We start from the raw sequence: 19,852 nt of genomic DNA on the forward strand, positions 1-19,852 counted from the left end.
TACTGACTGCATTTCCGCGCTGGACAGCTAGGCTGATCCGTTGCGCAGATAATGAGCCAGCCCTTCTGTCACCAGATGAGGCTATTAATCGCGGTGAAATGTCTCGTAATTTTGTTTTTGCACTAAGACTCTAGGCAAACGGAACAAAAATGTAACTCTCGATAAGAGAGGCATACATGCGCCGCTTGCCGTTTTCAGCTGTTTCAGCTGCGGCTTATCTTATTTTTAAGTGCAATGTCATTTTGTACGTTTATCATCGTATTGGTTATCTACTTGGATGTTAAATAAAATATGAAACTATTTATTAAAGAATTAAGTACCTACTATGATTTATAATCACGGATTTTAACCTTAAAGTTCAGTGTCTCAAAACTATAACAAACGGGCTACAGAAATATATGAGTACATAGATTAGCAAAATAAATCAAGATCGTAATGGAGACGGCAATTTTTCGGCTACTAAATCTTATATATAAAATTAATGTTTGTGTGTCTGTTTGTTACTTGTATGTTCTTACTTCTTGCATAGTTCATACTTCATACGAATGAGTTGAAACTTTGGACAATTGTGGTTCATCTATCAATCAATCTACAATTGAATAAATCCATATCCATACTAATATTATAAATGCGAAAGTGTCTCTCTATCTGTCTGCTAGCTTTTCACGACCCAACCGTTCAACCGATTTCGATGAAATTCGGTACAGAGTTTCGGAGAATTAAAGAGTTCCCATATGGTTTTAAAAGACCTAAATTCACGCGGACATCGCGGAAGTCGTGGGCATCATCTACTTATAGTAGTAGTAGCTTTATTAATTACTAGGTGATGCCCGCGACTCCGTCCGCGTGGTTAGGTTTTTAAGAATCCCGTTAGAACTCTTTGATTTTTCGGGATAAAAAGTAGCCTTTGTCCTTCCCCGGGATGCAAGCTATCTCTGTAACAAGTTTCAATTAAATCGGTTGAATGGATGGGCCGTGAAAAGCTAGCAGATAGACAGACAGACACACTTTCGATTTAAATATTATTATGGATTAATATTTTCCTCTTTCTAGATGCGCTGAGATGTCTACGCACTACATTTATATCTAGTGGAAAACCCAAACACTTTCACTCAAGTGACCACCGCTGGGTTGCACCGGCTTTGCTTTGCCACTTTCTGAAAGCTTGAATGAAAATCCGTTGAAATAAAATCACCCTTATATTATCCCGATTCTCCATAGAGCTTTCGTAGCGAATGTCTACGCTTCGTAGAACTTCGTAGAATTTCTTACAGTTTTGCCTAATCAAGTATTACCTATACCTAGTTAGGTATCTATCGATTATCTCATGCTATTAAATATCCTGCGCAATAGCAGGCAAGCCAGTATCCTCTTAAAAGCCATTAATTTTCATTATGTATTTTGCATGTGGCATGGCGTTTTTTTCAATTCCCACCATTAAGCTGATGTCTGCTAGTATGGAATTGTTAATAAATAATAATCTATACTAGATAAACCTACTTACTATTATTATAAAGGCGAAAGTAATTCAATGTGTTTGTCTGTTTACCTTTTCACGGCTCAACCACTAAAATTGTCGTACCGAAATTTGGTAAAATCAAAATCGAATAATTTATTCAAAATAGGTAATAAGTTACACTTTTTTACATTGTCAGTTGTTGGATTTGTAAGATATAGTGGTGATAATTTTTACGCAAACTTTAAATTACAATTAAAGCTTTAGATTAAAGTAGCGGTACACGTAGCGGCAGTAACGGTACATAATTACATACATACATACATAGCTTGCGTCCCGGAGATGGGCATACGGTTACTTTTTATCCCGGAAAATCGTTTTGTAAAGGATTTAAAAAAACCTAAATTAGTTTGGATGAAGTCGCGGGCATTAGCTAGTATATTATATAAAGCTTTTTACGAACTTACTATAATAAATAATAATAAATAATTTATTGTTTCACCAACTATACTCTTCGGTAATAGGTATATTCTATTTTTCATCATTATAATATATTATAATTTACGTAATAGGTATGTAGGTATGACCATACATATAACATATTATATACTCATGTGCTTAATAGTCCCAGCAGAAGAAAAATATTTTACATTTGATTACAATAAATTAACCAAAATTAACGAAAATTTAGAAAAAATCAACTAGACTAATTTATTACCAACTAAAAATTAGGTAGACCTAACATATTAAGATGCTTTTTGGTCCATAAATTTAGTATCATAATGTTAATAGATAAATGAGAAAGTCTCTGTTTATTTGTTTGTTTGTTCATGCCTAAACCGCTGAACCAATAAAAGGCAAAGCTATAGGTGGCGATAGCCGCTAGCTTACTTCCTGGGGACGGACATTGAATATTTTTTATCCAGCATGGTCAAGGGATTCTCACGTGATGTTTAAAAGGCACGTGAGAATTCCACGCGGACAAAGTCGCGAGCATCAGCCGGTGTAACATAAAGAGGTATAAAATTGGTAGGCTAATAACCTCATGATAGTTTACTGTTTCTAAATACTTAACTATTTTTTATTATTGATATAATTTATGTAACATGGAGGAAAAACCTTTAACGCTTGATTACAATAAATTAACCAAAAATGACAACGATTTAGAAAAATACGACTAATTTATTAATAATAAAAATTAGCTATAGATATAGGTAACGAAATTGTCAATGTGGTTTAAATATTGATTTAATTAAATGTTAAGGCTCACGACATACCTACGATACAGCCCAAACAACAATCGAAATCATCAGCCGCAAAAGCTCGATCTACAGTAAATCCTAGAATTTTCCGGTAAAACCTAACCTAACCTATTTATCTAGTCTTAATGATAAAAGTCCGAGCTTTTCTGTAATAATCGTTAATTTCGGATTTTAATGGCATTCACTCTGTCTAAATAATAACTAAAATAAGTTTGAATTTGACATAGTATAAATTTTACAGAATGTTTTTTTTAAATGGGCTGGGCCAGAAGAGTTGCCCCGTCGCGCGTCGTCCCTTCATTCAACTTCAACCGACTTGACCTTCGTTTCGGTACGGATGTCACAGGTAAGCTTCGCTTGCGATTTCGCTGCTCGGCATCGACGTAGATTCGCTGCATTCAGGACCTCCTTCGCGAGTTTTTGACTTCTCGCTTTACAAAATACACCCTAGGAGTAAGAAAGACAAGACCCTATAGGGGAAGGAAGTGTCGGGTTGCTAAGATTTCATTCTGGTTTAGTTATTATTCGAACTTGGTGTATCTAAAGTAAAACCTAGGATTTACCGAGTCAATACTGGTAAAGTCAGAAATTAATCTAAATTATCTAAATCAATACTTATAATAAAACTGTAACAGGTCAAATTCTGTACATTGAAGATATTTTGAAAATTTTTTTTCGAGGGCACTCTATAATCGATACTGAACCCAAAACTGTAATTTTTTTCATTTTTGTCTGTCTGTCTGTCTGTCTGTCTGTATCACGGCCGCGCATCACGCTGAAACTACTGAATGGATTCCAATGAAACTTGGTACGATTTGAGGCTATGAGGAAGAATATAGGATACTTTTTATCCCGAAATTCAGCATGGTTCCCGTAGGAGAGGGGACGAAAGTTAAAATGTATACTGAGTTGTAATTCACTAACGCGTAGTCCGATTTCATTCATTCTTTTTTTGTTAGAAAGGGGATATTTTAAAGATTGTTCCGTAAATATTTCAAGGTCATCGGTTTTTAACCGACTGTCAAAAAGGAGGTGGTTCTTTTTTCTACATCGATTTTTTCGAGGTTTCTGGACCGATTTGCAAATATTTTTTTTAAATCAACAAAAAAAGTTTACGTCGTGGTCACATAAAAAATTCTGGATTCAACTCCTTAATCCTGATGCTGCAGGGTTACTGCCCGCCTGGGTTATCAAGATTCAGGAAGTGTTCATAGTGAATTCATATTGTAGGTACCAAGCAACGACTTTATTCTCAGACTTCAAGTCTCAACTCCTCAACCCTGATGATGTAGGGTACAGCACTCCTAAACTATAATGTTTCAGGAACTGCGGATGATGCAAAATTATTTTAGGTACCAAGCATAGGCTACATCACTGAACTTCGGATCCTAACTCCTCAATCCTGATGCTGCAAAGTACTGAAGTCCTAAATCGTGGGGATTTTAGAATTTCTGATAGTGAATTGATATTTTAAAAAAAATTAAAAAATTTGAATCGACTGTTAGGCGAAACGAAGTTCGATGGGTCATCTAGTATAATATAAAAGGAAAAGGTGACTGACTGACTGACTGACTGATCTATCAACGCACAGCTCAAACTACTGGATGGATCGGGCTAAAATTTAACATGTAGATAGCTATTATGACGTAGGCATCCGCTAAGAAAGGATTTTTGAAAATTCAACCGCTAAGGGGGTGAAATAGGGGTTTGAAATTTGTGTAGTACACGCGGACGAAGTCGCGAGCTTAAGCTAGTGATTTATATAATCATTAATTTCTGACTTTTACCAGTAGCAGTTCGGGCTATTATAATAAAACTTGGTTGGTTTGGGCTTTTACAGTAAGCGTATACATAATACATCATTAATACGAGGTTTTAAGTCGTCACGTTAGCGGTTGCTTATGGTGAAGATCTCCAATATGTTTGTCATTATTTTACTTTTAACTTACGAGTAGACGTAGGGTCCGACGTCTTGAACGTGAAACTTGGTGTCCAGACCGTCCCTGACTCGCTCCCAGTTGGTGTAGTTGAACAGGTGCACCTTCATCAGGGGGTGGACCGTAGGCCGCCTCCACATGGAGAACGCGAGCGAGTTGTTCTTGAGGACCATGCTCTAGGAGAGGAAAAAATTATAGGTTTGTATGTAAATTAAAATATAGAACAGGGCCTAGGTCCTGACAGCTTAAATTTTGGAAAGTAAAACTTCAAAACAACCCAATCCATTTATCGACCACAGGTTTTATTTTACCGCAAGAAAGAAAGAAAAACGTTTATTTTATATGTTGTGCCACACATCACAATATTATGTTAAGTACCTATACTTATACATAAGAGTTTAGTATCCTCCATTTGAGCAAAGGAAAAATGCCTCAAGCAGAAGCATTGGAATAAACTGTCTAAATCTCATCTGTCTAACTGACTAAATCACGGATTCCGTAAAAATACGAATCGAATGAGTACCTACGTCTTCGTATGACAGCCACTTCGAAGAGTCACGAATACGAACCGAATACGGATGAGTGCACAAACGCCCTAAAACGTGACAATATTATGGTAAAAATAATAAAATTCGCATAAAATTTCACGTGACTCGTATAATACGTCTGTATAATAATATTATGTAAATATTCAATGTAGATAGATACCTACTTATTCGTTTCCTATTAGGTAGGTACATAAGATTTGCATAAATCTATTCAAAATTTAAATACTTATTGACGTAGATGTAAACAACAATTTATTCCTGTTTAGGCAGGTCCATTTTACGCTGATTTAATTAGAGCAATTTAAATGTTATTGTCACTTTTACCTGGTTTTGGATTAGTAGGAGGGTATGGAGAATTAATTAGATGGTAAAAAATAAAAATAATAGATATCTATATTTAAATAGAATTAAGTGTTATACTTAACTTACTTAAATATTACTTTGGCGTTTTGTATTGGGTCTGAGAGTCAACGAATTCTAGGTTAGTAGAGAATAGAGATTATCAGTATAATCTACTTCTCGCTGAAATATCAAACATGTAAGAGGCGCACTATACGCGGCCAATAGGACACAGACAATTATACTTTGTAATGCCTAGCTTGGCGATCGCGGGTGTCCGGCTATTAGAAGCAAAGAGTAGGTATATAATCACTACGTTTATTAGAAGCAAGATTAGAAGTCTAGTAGCTTACTTAGTAGTTTGTGCCGCGAACTGACAGTGTCATTATGATACGAGTCAAAGAGTATATAAACCTTGATATAAACACTACGGATACGAGTGAAAAACTTAATGCAAGAAGATCTAAAGCGCCGGGTAAATCGCGTCGTTTACGCGTTTCGCCGAGAAGATTTCTGCGATTTTTTTAAGACAGCTAAGGTAAACTTAAAGTATCACCTCTCAGAGTAAGAAGGGGTTTCTGGTTTTGGCCATAGTCTACCACGCTGGCCATGTGCGGATTGGTTCCATAATCCATGTGCAGACTTCACACACCTTTGAGAACATTATGGAAAACTCTTAGACATGCAGGTTTCCTCACGATGTTTTCCTTCACCGTTAAAGAAAGTGATATTTAATCAATTAAAACGCACATAACTCCGAAAAGTTAGAAGTGCGTGCCCGGGATCGAACCGCCGACCTCCGATTAAAAAACCGAACCAGTGGTAAATTAAAACTACCTGACTATTCATAAGCACTTTTAAAAAGTTTACATGAATAAAAAAAACATTCTATTCTATTCTATTCTATTCTATTAAAAGGCGGACGTCCTAGCCACTAGGCTATCACAACTTATCAAACTTACCTACTAATCTAATATTATGTAATTGCAATAAAGTTACCGATAGTATGGCGTCATTGATGACGTTGGTGAAACAGAAGAATATCGTGCCAAGAAGACTGAGCGCGAAAGTGGCGGAGAGGACCACCAGAGCTGGAACAATAGAAACATGCTTTAGGTACATCGGTAGTAATCGGGATATGAGGCGGGGGACGCCCCGATTGTCATCTCGACCTGTCGCGTACTAAGTATACCTAGCTAATACAGGCTGTTAGCAAAAACGTAACGTTATACCTAAACACAATCCAATATCAATAACCATTTGCCTCATTTTGTAGTTTTAGTGATTTAGTATTTTTCAAACCCGCAATGAATAGCGTGCAAAACTCGGGTCGATGCCCCGTCTACGACACGGCATTGACTCCGAGAGGCCTACTTACGGAACTTTCGTTGACCTCTAGTGTCATTCAGATGTTTTATTTGCAATCTATCGTGAAATTTTACAAAATATAGGTTTTTTCGCGTTTTTTTGTGGTATCAATTCACTGATAATCAGTATCACCTGTCTTCGTTTTTGCCAGCGTTCTGGTATAGTATAGGTAATACTTAGCTCTTTGCCGCAACTACGTCAACGAACGAAACAAAAATCAGCGCATTTTACGCGATTCGTGTCCCCCTACTATTATTTACTCAATAACCAACTTTGCTTTATATATTTAAAAAAATCAATTGCTACGATATGAAAGATTATTATCACTTAGAACTAGGCTCCATTGGCTGCATCGATATAGTAATATAAGTCAATGATTGGCTGATTATTTTATGCTGTGTTCGTACAAGGTTCGTATGAAAAAAAACCGGCCCAGTGCGAGTCAGGCTCGCGCAATGAGGGTTCCGTACTACAGTCGTATTTTTTCGACATTTTGCACGATAATTCAAAAACTATGATGCATAAAAATAAATAAAAATCTGTTTTAGAATGTACAGGTGAAGACCTTTCATATGATACCCCATTTGATATAGTCACTCACTTCTAAAGTTGAAAATACTAATTATTAGTTCATGACCACAATTTAATTTTTTTTGTGTGATCTAACCCTAAATTCACGGTTTAGGTACCCTGTAGGTTTCTTGACAGACAGTTAGACAGTCAGACAGACAGACAGACAGACAGACAACAAAGTGATCCTATAAGGGTTCCGTTTTTCCTTTTGAGGTACGGAACCCTAAAAATTTGAAAATTTTCTTAGATAAATATTGCACCTATGCAAAACCTGGCTGCTAGTTCATTTTATTTTATTACGGAACACTGATTATGCAAGAGCAACTTGCACATAATTATCTGAAGTTTAAGCACTAAGCACTTATTTATTACTTGCCTTGATAACTGATAATAACGGTCATCAGTTAATGTGGTCATATTACGATTTTTTATTGTTGTAAACTGTCTGAGATGATAACTATATTCTTCATTTTACTATACCTACAAAAAGTACACTAATCTACCACTATTAATACGAACTACAGACCACCATCTCTGTGGTACGAACAGTACCAAATATTAGTCTACAACTGATGCCCGCGACTTTGTCTGCGTGGATTTAGGTTTTTTATAATTCTATGAGAATTCTTTGATTTTCCGGGATAAAAAGTAGCATATTTATGTCACTCTCTAGGTCTTTTACTATACCCATGTGAAAAAACGGGTACATACCACGATTAATTTGATGTTTCTATTTGTCGATATTTTAACCCATAATATCATCATCAACCGATAGACATCCACTGATGGACATAGGTCCCTTATAGGGACTTACACACGCCACGGTCTTGCAACGCCTGAATTCAGCGGCTCTATGCGACTTGCCTGATGTCGTTCAGTCACCTAGTGGAAGGTCTTCCAATGCTGCGCTTTCCGGTGCCAAGTCGCTAAGTACCCGTAGTATAAGATTTTACGTCTCACCAAACCAAACCAAATTCGAAAGTCGAAATACTTCCGCGTTACAGTAAACTGGATCTTAAAATCCTTGTTTTAAAGCTCAAATTTGTCTACACTTCTACAGCCAGCGCTCCAAGCGGAAACATTGCGAAATTAAAATCAGTGGCATTGAATATTATTAGACTTCAATTCAAGGCTATTTAGGTCCATTTTACTTTGATGTTATTGTGTTTCGACTCGAATTCTAGCAACGTCTGGTGAGACGTAAAATCTTATACTACGGGTACTGCAACTTGGGATCCCAATGTCTATTGGTTTTTTCCCAATAACTATTTTCCCTGCCTATTGCCACTTCAGCTTCGCCACCCGCTGAGCTATGTCGGTTACTCTGGTTCTCCTACGGATCTCCTCATTTCTGATTTAATTATATTGCAACTGCAAGTATGGTTCCTCCAATCACCATTGAAAATCGAAGTATGGTGAAATTGTTATCTTATTCCCATTCATTTCACAGCCGATTTTTCACAGAAATTTATTTTGAATTATATATATACGTTTGCTTCATTGATTTAACTAAAAATTATGATCAAGATCAATATAACGCTGATATTTCACAGACGTGGTTTTTCATGGAAATTGAATTTTCTGCTTTATAACTATTAAAAGTGCGGAAAGCTATCCTTGAAACGCACGTTAATCTAGACATTTTTCACTTTTTAAAACGCAGCTATGCAAGTGAAAGCTGAACACTGAGGCTGAACAGTACCAGAGTGACCAAGACAATAAGTTACAAGTGCTTACGAATAGTCGGATGCATCTACCACTGGTCAGGAAAGGCATTCCGAACCACTGGTAGATGCATCCGACTATTCGTAAGCACTTGTAAAAGTTTATACGAATAAAAAAGATTTTCATTTCATTTTCATTTAATTTCAGTACTTACTTACTGATTACACTGACATAATAATTAGAATCATTCCTTTTTAAGGTTCCGTACCCAAAGGGCAAAACGGAACCCTATTACTAAGACTCCGCTGTCCATCCGTCCGTCTGTCCGTCTGTCCGTCTGTCACCAGGCTGTATCTCATGAACCGTGATAGTTAGTTGAAATTTTCACAGATGTATTTCTGTTGCCGCTATAACAACAAATACTAAAAAACAGAATAAAATACGAAGTTATATATATAAGTCAATGAATAAAATAAATATTTAACGGGGCTCCCATACAACAAATTATTAGTATTATTGTTTCCTGTATTTTTGAATCCAATTATCAATACTAATACTATAATATTATAAATGCGAAAGTGTGTCTGTCTGTATGCTAGCCTTTCACGGCCCATCTGTTAACCGATTTAAACGAAATTTGGTACAGAGATAGCTTTCATCCCGGGGAAGGACATAGGCTTTCCTGGAATTAAGCAATTAGGCAAATATCCTGGAAAATCAAAGAGTTCAGATTTTTAAAAATCTAAACTCTTTGATTCTAAATATACGCAGACGAAGTCATCTTGTAGATAATCATCGAGACGTTCAAGCCTAGTGCGAGAATTAGTGCATGGCGCTCGGACTTAATTAATTGAATTAATTTTTTCATGTACCTAACTAATAATCGCAATAATTTACATAAATATTAATTCGATTGCTATTGTTCTTACTTACATACTGATTGTAATAGTCTTAATTGCCTTTGATGCATTGGCCTTGAAAATTGCATGTAGGCTATAATCATGACAATGAAATGCAGTCAGCTATTGAAATTTGTAATTTTCTTTTTACAAGACTTGCAATTAATTGATAAGTACGAGGTACAAACAAGTAAGTACCTTATTATTTAAGTACAGCCTACTGTCCGTCCGTCCTCGGTTAATCTCAGAGACTATTAGTGCTAGAAATATTAACCACGCCGACAAAGTGGTCAAATAAAATTTTGATAAATATTTTTTTTAGGGTAGTTCCCCTACATGTACAGTGGGGATGAACTTTTTTTTTCTCGTCTACCCCATAGTGTGGGGTATCGTTGAATAGGTATTTTAAAAATACTGTGGGTCTGGGAACATCATTTTTTGATTACTAGATCCGTTTGTAAAATATGATGTTTTAAAGTGTTAATTTTATTAAAGTCAAGTGTCCCCCCCCCCTATCAGCCAAATGGTAGTATATAGGAACGTGAAAAATTCACAGTAGTAGTATATATAATCAATTTTAAAGGAAAACTATCATGGCTAAGTAGGGTTCACAGGTTAAGGAGTTACATCTGTTTTTCGAGGATTGTGACTACGGATTCGGAACCCTACACTGCGCGTGGCCCGCCACGCACTTGGCCGGTTTTTCAATTTAACTTCTAACACGCGAGATGTCATCAATTGTAAAGTGTCAGCAGAAGATGATAACAGTACAATTACTATAAAGTGGGATCAAATTCTCGCAACAAGCGGGGCAAACAAAATAGATGGATGACTCAGTAGCACAGAATCCTACTAATCTGAAAGTGTGGATGTTTGGAAGTTTGTTACTCAATCGCGCAAAAACGACTAAACAGATTTGGATGAAATTTAGAATGAAGATAGATTATACACTGGATTAACACATAGGCTACTCTTTATGCCGGAAAATCAAAGAGTTCCCGCGGGATTTTGAAAAATGTAAATCCACGCGGACGAAGTCGCGGGCATCAGCTATAAGTATTATAATAACTTACTATCAGAAGTCAGACATCGTAGAGTGTGAGAGCTCCAAACTTGAAAGAAGGATATTTCGAGACTTTATTTTCTTGGTGTGCGTTGATCAATCATTTTTCCTTTCATGTATTTAGACTAGGTAACTGTTTTTAAAATCCCGCGGGAACTCTTAGATTTTTCGGGATAAAAAGTACTCTATGTTACTTCTCCAGGGGTCTTTGACTATATCTGTGCAAAAATCACGCCAATCTGTTACCGCGTCATTGAAGGGCAAACCAACAAACACACTCTCGCATTTATAATATGAAGTAGAAATTGATATAGATTATAGAAGAACAAAAATATGTTAGGTACCTACATATGTATTTTTGTTCTTCTATAAATCTCTGAATTTAAAATCTAAGTAATTTAAATATTTATTCAAACACTATATAGCTGCCCCGGCGAACCTCGAACCGCCTAAGAGTCGATTATTTTTCAGGATTTTTTTAAAATTTTTCTCTCTGTAAGAACCATCCCCGTACTTCAAGGAATATCTTCTATAATATAAAAATGAATCACATGTGTTGCTCATCGCAAATCTCGAGAACAGCTGAACCGATTTCGCTAATTCTTTTTTTATAATATTGCTTGAAGTACCTACGAGGATGGTTCTTACGGAGAGAAAAATTTAAAAAATCCTGAAAAAGAATCGACTGTTAGGCGGTACGAAGTTCGCCGGGGCAGCTAGTTATGAAAAAGAATTAGCGAAATCGGTTCAGCTGTTCTCGAGATTTGCGATCAGCAACACGTTCAGCGATTCATTTATATATATAGAGATATCTTAATGAATTCTTTTAAAACGGTCAAAATTAAGTATTAGTAGGCAAGTTACTATGAGGTGATGGTAATTAAATTTGTCAACATCAAAACGTTACACAGATATGGGAAATCCATATCCGTTAGGTTTATGTATCTAACAAATAAGTAATGGCCTAATGACTAAGTACAATCAAAAAAGTATGAATTGCGAAATATTGTCTAATCTAAATATATAAAAGGAAAAGGTGACTGACTGACTGACTGACTGACTGATCTATCAACGTACAGCTCAAACTACTGGACGGATCGGGCTGAAATTTGGGATGCAGATCCGCTAAGAAAGGATTTTTGAAAATTCAACCCCTAAGGGGGTGAAATAGGGGTTTGAAATTTGTGTATTCCACGCGGACGAAGTCGCGAGCATAAGCTAGTCCGGAAATAAGTGTGCTTTAAAAAAATACATAAAAAAGGTAACGGGTGCGTTTCTAATTATTTTGAAATTTTTAATTGGAGGAAGCATTCCATCCTTTCCATCCATATGTCGTTTCCATCCATATGCCGTCGACATCCCATCTACACACACGAAACGTTTTGCGTCATCATTCCTCATGCGCATGGCTAAGGTTTGGAATACTCTTCCACCTCTTCCACTATATGTATTTCCTACCAATTACAACCCGGGTATCTTTAAAACAAGAGTGAATAGGCATCTTCTAGGTAAAGGCGTCTCATCTTAGGCCGCATTATCACTTTCCGTCAGGTGTGATTGTGGTCAAGCGTTTGCCTATAATGAATAATAAAAAAAACATTATCTTATAGAGCTTAAACAGTATTTTTTTATTGTTGTTTCTCTGTCTGCCTCTCTGTGCGCGCATCACGACACGCAGGATTTTAACGCAACTATTTTTTCTTTCGAACTGTTATACTGCTGCCCTACTGTTCGTTACAGCGTCACCGGTTAACATACCTATATTTATGGTACTGGTAAAATTAAAGTGTGATAAGAATTAGTACCTATTTTCAAGTTTCAAAGTAAGATAACTATACCAAGTGGGGTATCATAATATGAAAGTAAATAATCGTAAGTAAATATCGTGCAAAATGTCAAAAAAATACGACTGTAGTACGGAACCCTCGGTGCGCGAGTCTGACTCGCACTTGGCCTGTTTTTCAGTCATAATTTTAAATTGATAATTACAATTGATAAATCATAATTTAACTTCTAAACTTAAACCTAACAAACTTTACTTTTTATTTTTGTAGGTATCTTGTTAAAGACTATGTATTTGCATGCCAACTCGGCATGGTACAGCTGGACCAATGTATTATGTATTTACACACCTGTCTGTATCAGCAAAAAAAACCCGGCCAAGTGCGAGTCAGGCTCGCGCAACGAGGGTTCCGTAATACAGTTGTATTTTTTCGACATTTTGCACGATAATTCAAAAACTATGATGCATAAAAATAAATAAAAATCTGTTTTAGAATGTACAGGTGAAGACCTTTCATATGATACCCCGCTTTATATAGTTATCTTACTTCGAAAATGAAAAACACTAATTATTAGTTTATGACCACAATTTAATTTTTTTTATGTGATGTAACCACAAATTCAAGGTTTTCAGATTTTTCCCCGAATGTCAGTTATAAGACGTACCTACCTGCCAAATTTCATGATTCTAGGTCGACGAGAAGTACCCTGTAGGTTTCTTGACAGACCGACAGACAGACAGGCAACAAAGTTATCCTATAAGGGTTCCGTTTTTCCTTTTGAGGTACGGAACCCTAAAAAGTAAATAAATACTTATACTTACAGCAGTAATATTTTTTTTCCGACTGCTTCCCCCAGCACAAAGCGCTCCACTTCTTCTTCATCCCCCCACATGCGAACTGAGCCCTACCACAACCGGCGCAGCCAGGCAGATTCGCCAGGATCGTGTCTTCCCTTATCAGAATCCTGGGCCCATTTTGTTGAGTAAGAATTATTGTTTTGTCCTTTTCTTTGGGCAGCATTGGGCTAACAGATGACGTTTTCTCCAAACTTTGGTGATCCATTTTTGATTTTTTTTAACACTGTGACATACTTTTTTAGACCGATCAGCCGTCTGGGCTCCGCGACGGATTGTGGCAGACTGAACTCAATGTGGTTTACACCCTTAGGTCATTCAGTTATCAAGTATTTTTTGTGGACTGTTTATCAGTCATGTCGCCGCTGTATGCCTGACGTGATGTTTTTTGAGGAAGAGTTATGTTTTATGGAAGGTTAAATTTTGGGTTTTTACTCGAGTCATTTTTAACTCTATCTGTTAAAACATCTACTTAGTCCGAATAATTCTTTGAAACATTTTCCTTCGTTTACCTAATCCAAGCTTTTTTCTAATGCCAAGTGGGAAAAGCTTTTGGGTTTTTATTCGAGTCAGTTCACTTAACTCTATCAGTTTTCAGATCTGTACCTACTTAATTTACCTTGTAGCGAATTGTGAAGTAATCTTAAATTATTCCTAAGTACCTACTTATTACTTTGAGTACATCACTACCCCTATTATAAATGTGAAAGTGTGTTTGTTTGTTGGTTTGTTGGTTTGTCCTTCGATCACGTCGCAGCGGAGTAACGGATCGACGTGATTTATTGCATGGGTATAGCTTAAGACCTGGAAAAGGACATAGGCTACTTTTGATCCCGGAAAATCCCAGTTCCCACGGGATTTTTAAAAACCTAAATCCACGCGTACGAAGTCGCAGGCATCAGCTAGTAGGTAATTCATATTATCTGAACCGACAAAATGAAGATTGCCTGATTGAAGATTGGTTCAAATACCACATAGTAGGTATTAATAAGACCAATTGATACTTTACTGATCACCACTTAAAAAGTTCGAACTGGCCAGTGCGTTAATGTAGCCAGTTTTCTTAACACCATTCCATGCGGGCATGATTTGTATCGTAATTAAATAAAGCTGGCTTTAAATTCACAAATATTATATTTTTTGATATTTTTCCCCCCTAGAGCCTTTTGGCCCTTTGGGCACGTTGGGTTAAATCTGCGTCTTGTATTGTAATCTGTACCTACATAATATTATTGAGCCCGCTCAGCTGCTCAAGAGACACACTATTCAATTGTCATGCTACCTCTAAATCAATTTACCTACCTAGTCTTGACTAATATTTAAAACACTAACCATAACAAACTTATCAATTTTTCGAAGTTGATAATAATATTATGTAATGTATCTACTACCTACTTGTTAATTATGTAACGGGAAAGGGTTACTCGTAGAGTCGTACTCTACAATCACTTACAATACGAGTACGTCGATAGATAGCTAGTCGATAACGAAGTGTGGATGCGTTTGTACTTTGTTTGATGATACGCAAAACAAACAACAACGTGACGTGGAAGGGTCAAACTTCAAATTAAACTGGGCTATATTATAATGAGTGCGATCTGAATGTTGTCAAAATCATTAAACACTATGCGATGAGCAGGACATGTGCATGTGCAATGTATACCTAGTACGCGACAGGTCGAGATGCCAATCGGGGTATGAGGCGGCGGGATGCCCCGCACAACTGCAGGTCACCCGCGCTGTCACGCACCGGGTTAGCACGGGGAATGTGCGAGTGTGCGGGGCGTCCCCACCCCAATCGCCATCTCCACCTGTCATACCTATGGAATGATCTATGACTCCAAAAAGCTGCTGAAGAACAAACCAGAGGGTCATAGAGGCCGAAGAAGTCTCAGAAGCCGGTGGATTGAAGGAGTAGAGGACATTCCGTGAGTTCTTTAAAAATTCCGATACACGTTAGCCCTTGACTACGATCTCACCTGGTCGTAAGTGACGATACAGTCTAAGATTGAAACGGGCTAAGTTAGATGGGGATGGCAGTTTAATTAATCCCATACCCCAGATTGCTTTCTACGCGGCTCCTTTCTGGAATGCTAAATCGGTTGACGTCATGGCTTTGCCGGTAAGATAACTTATAACCACGGCCGCTGAAGTCTTCCACTAGACCAAACCAGGGATAAGTTAGAAATTATAAATCCTGCCGGGAATCGAACCCGGAACCTCCATATTTTATGCCCCAGAGCTGACCACTGCACCAGGGAAGCAATGAAGTTGTCGTTCTGGAAAGGAGCTGCAGCTTATGACTGCCATAGATAGAAGTTTTTGCAAGAGCATAGGTTGCTTTTTATCCTAAAAATTCATAGAGTTCCCACGGATTTGTAAAATACCTAGGGAAGTACTTAGTTTCAATAAAAAGAAAAACATAATGCTAAAGTAGGTAAAAGGCTACGCTTAAAAATGCATTGAATATCTCGCAATCTCATCTTCCATTTATGTATATTTTTTTATCATAGTTTTTTTTGTTTTCCTTTATATAAAAAACTAAGTATTAGGTAAGTACCTATTTAATATTACAAAACAAAAGAAAAATATTTATATAAGTACTTAGGTAAACCTTACTTCTTACAACACTTTAATATAAAATAAAACTATAGTAAATAAAATTTCCTGTTAAAATGACTTCTCAGCTATACTTAGATCAATTAATGAAAATTATCGAAAAGGTCACATATTTTTCAATTTTTTAACATAAAAAATACTTTTCAGCAGAAATAACTATTTTTATGTTAAAAAAATTAAAAATATTTTCGTTTACGCATTGTGACGTCATTATTTGCTTTCCGTGCAGCGGCATGACAAATTAATACGTTATTATGTTAAAAATAAATAAAAATCATATTTTTTTAAATTAATCTCTTTAATAATGAATTCTAGCCCCATAAACTACCACTATACAAAAAATCATATCATTTTATTACTACAGTCCAAGACCCAATTTGTCGAATTTATCTCACGATTGCGACCCCATAACATGCCCTTATTCGAACTGTAAGTAAGCCGTACTCGTATTACTTAGCAGTAAACATGTCTGTAGATAATTATAGAGATAAACAGTTTTATTTTTAGTGCGTAAACAAATGAATTAATTTCGTAAGAATTAGTTTTTTTTTTTAATTATAAACTAGCACTTGGCTGCAATCAGACCTGATGGTAGCAAGCGCTGATGCAGCCTAAGATGGAGTGCCTATCTTTACCACTAGGCCACGGTAATAATTATACATAAAATATTACCGTGACTAGGCTATCATCGCTGTACTGAATATGTACCGTACCAAATGGTTCCATCGTCGAAAGCACCTATTGTCGAACAAGATTAATAAATAAATAAACCGGTCAAGTGCGAGTCAGACTCACGCACCAAGGGTTCCGTACTACAGAACAAGAAAAACGGTAAAAATCACTTTTACTAACGAACCGCAAAACTAACTTTGTTTGTAGTTGTTAATATCACAAAAACTATGATTTTCCTGTTAAATATAATATGTAAACAACTATTTATTTATTACAAAACTTATGCTTAAAAATAAATAAATAAACTGTTTTGGAATTTACAGGTAAAGCCCATTCTTATAAATATAACAACCAACTATCAAAAAGAGTAATTTATTACTTATTTTGAATTAATTATTTGAATTTTGAATTCTACGATATAGTTGGTATAGTTATCTTACTTACTTTAAAAATTTAAATTACTAATTCTTTGTTCATGAAGATACTTATTGTAATTTTTTTCTTCTGATATAACGACAAATTCCCGGTTTTTGGATTTTTCCAGACCTGCCAAATGTCATGTTTCTATTTTAATGTTTCATTGTTTAGCTGATGCCCTCGACTTCGTCCGCGTGGAATTAGGTTTTTAAAAAACCCGTGGGAACTCTTTGATTTTCCGGGATAAAAAGTAGCCTATGTCACTTTCCAAGTCTTTATCTATACCCTTGCAAAAAATCACGTCAATCCGTTGCACCGTTGCGACGTGAATTGAAGGACAAACCAACAAACCAATAAACCAATAAACAAAATACACTTTCGCATTTGTAATAAGGGTACTGATTTCGAGGCACTATCGTAGTTTCGTAACGAACTGACACGAGATGAGCCGGGTGAAGGGATCGGACTGCATGAGATAACGGCAGATAAGGCATAACATGTCGCCAACTATTGTTACACACATTTTGTAAAGTAATTTCATTATAATATGCCTACCTAATTTCATAGATTTATCATTTTTAGGCAACTAACCATAGAGCAGAAACAAAGAGGAGTTGGCCTAAGCAACTGTGCACTGTGATTTTCAACTAGGTCCTGACGTCATCACTGTGGGCGGGGCCTTAGTTAGTATGCTGTCTGCGTTCGTCAGGTTCACATATATTGAGACTCGTATTATCGGTGTGTTTTCGCGTTTTTAAGAACAAAAGGATGAAGTGTTGTGTTTTATCGTGTCAAAGTTATTCAGACAGACGTTCTGATGCTATGAATGGTATCACATTTCATTTGTAAGTAATTTTATACGTAATTTCTACACTTATTGACATCTAGTGTGAGATAGCTGAACTATGTAGTGACATCAATATATCGATGTTAGGTCGCTAAGCGAGTAGTTTTGCTACTAACCCGCAGATGGAAAATTGAGAAGTGGGCGGCGTTCCACAACCCCTCACCCCGCAAAATGTCACTCGATATTTCATAGGGAAATCTTAATACAACATCTCTTTGTTTCTGCTCTATGCAACTAACTGACCGGGTATGACAGGTAACAGGGTCACATATTATTGTTATAACCAATGATATTAGAAGAAAATAGGGTTATAACAATATTAAAATGTTCATGTTTTGGACAAATAAACGAGTATAACTAGGTAGGAATACGAGTATGACTAGGTATCTAACCTACTTACCTAAGCCGTTAGGATGTCCAACCAATTCAAAGACCTTATTTACTTAGTACCTACCTAGGTACTTACTTAAATAAAAAGTTCGAATATGAATCCAGGCCACCACACTATTATCACACCAAAATATCTATATATAAGTTTTGAAGTACGAGTAGTAGTAGTATACTCTCGCAAATTGTTAATGCGCGTGGCTGCCATTTTAGTGACGTCAGCACTAGACTGAAGTATCGAGCTGATGGTATATTTTTTTTTTACTTAAATATACGTCAAATGACGTCAAAATGACGTCATTTCGATGTTAGTGAGACATGGTTCCAGCGCAATAGCAATTTGCGGGACTTATACCTATCTAAATAAATAGAATAAAAAGACAGGTAGGTAGGTATTAATTCTGAGTACCTACTGGACGAATCGGGCTGACATATATATGCAGATAGTTATTATGACTATAGAGATTTTTGAAAATTAAACCCCTAAGGGGGTACCTACTGGGTGGAATAAGGGTTTATTTGTGTAGTCCACGCGTACGATGTCGCGGGCATTGACTAGTTTTAAACATCGCGAGACAGTGACCGATCATTACGACACGTTAGAAGCGACACAAAAGGGTCAAGCCAATCGGCCGTAGGTATGAATTAATGCATTTAACATTGCGTCGGTCGACGATCCCTCGGTTGACACGCTAACTGAATATAGGGCTGGAATTTCGCAACTTTAGGTAAATAAACCTGTACCTATCATCATCATCATCATGATCAACCCATCGCCGGCTCACTACAGAGCACGGGTCTCCTCTCAGAATGAGAAGGGCTTTGGCCATAGTCTACCACGCTGGCCATGTGCGGTTTGGTAGACTCCACACTGCACACACCTTTGAGAACATTATGGAGAACTCTCAGGCATGCAGGTTTTCTCACAATGTTTTCCTTCACCGTTAAAGCAAGTGATAATTAATTACCTACTTAAAACGCACATAACTCCGAAAAGTTAGAGGTGCGTGCCCGGGATCGAACCCCCGACCTCCGATTAGGAGGCGGATGTCCTTACCACTAGGCTATCACAGCTTTATACCCTACTAGCTGATGCCCGCCACTTTGTCCGCGTGGATTTACGTTTTTCAAAATCCCGCGAGAACTCTTTGATTTTTCGGGA

General features: G+C 36.7%; 1 protein-coding gene across 1 annotated transcript in view; it reads right to left on the minus strand.

The window, feature by feature from the left end:
• The window catches only part of LOC117985514 (scavenger receptor class B member 1-like), a 32,767-nt gene extending 18,714 nt beyond the window's left edge, over window positions 1–14,053 (minus strand). The window contains exons 1-3 of the mRNA XM_034972254.2: window positions 13,716–14,053; window positions 6,542–6,633; window positions 4,668–4,831 (exon numbers count right to left, since the gene is read on the minus strand). Coding sequence (XP_034828145.1) covers window positions 4,668–4,831; window positions 6,542–6,633; window positions 13,716–13,956 — 497 coding nt within the window. The 5' untranslated portion in view covers window positions 13,957–14,053. The remainder of the gene's footprint in view (window positions 1–4,667; window positions 4,832–6,541; window positions 6,634–13,715) is intronic.
• Between the last annotated feature and the right edge of the window lie 5,799 nt (window positions 14,054–19,852).

The sequence above is a fragment of the Maniola hyperantus genome, chromosome 9, assembly GCF_902806685.2.
Source record: "Maniola hyperantus chromosome 9, iAphHyp1.2, whole genome shotgun sequence".
Taxonomy (NCBI): Eukaryota; Metazoa; Arthropoda; class Insecta; order Lepidoptera; family Nymphalidae; genus Maniola; species Maniola hyperantus.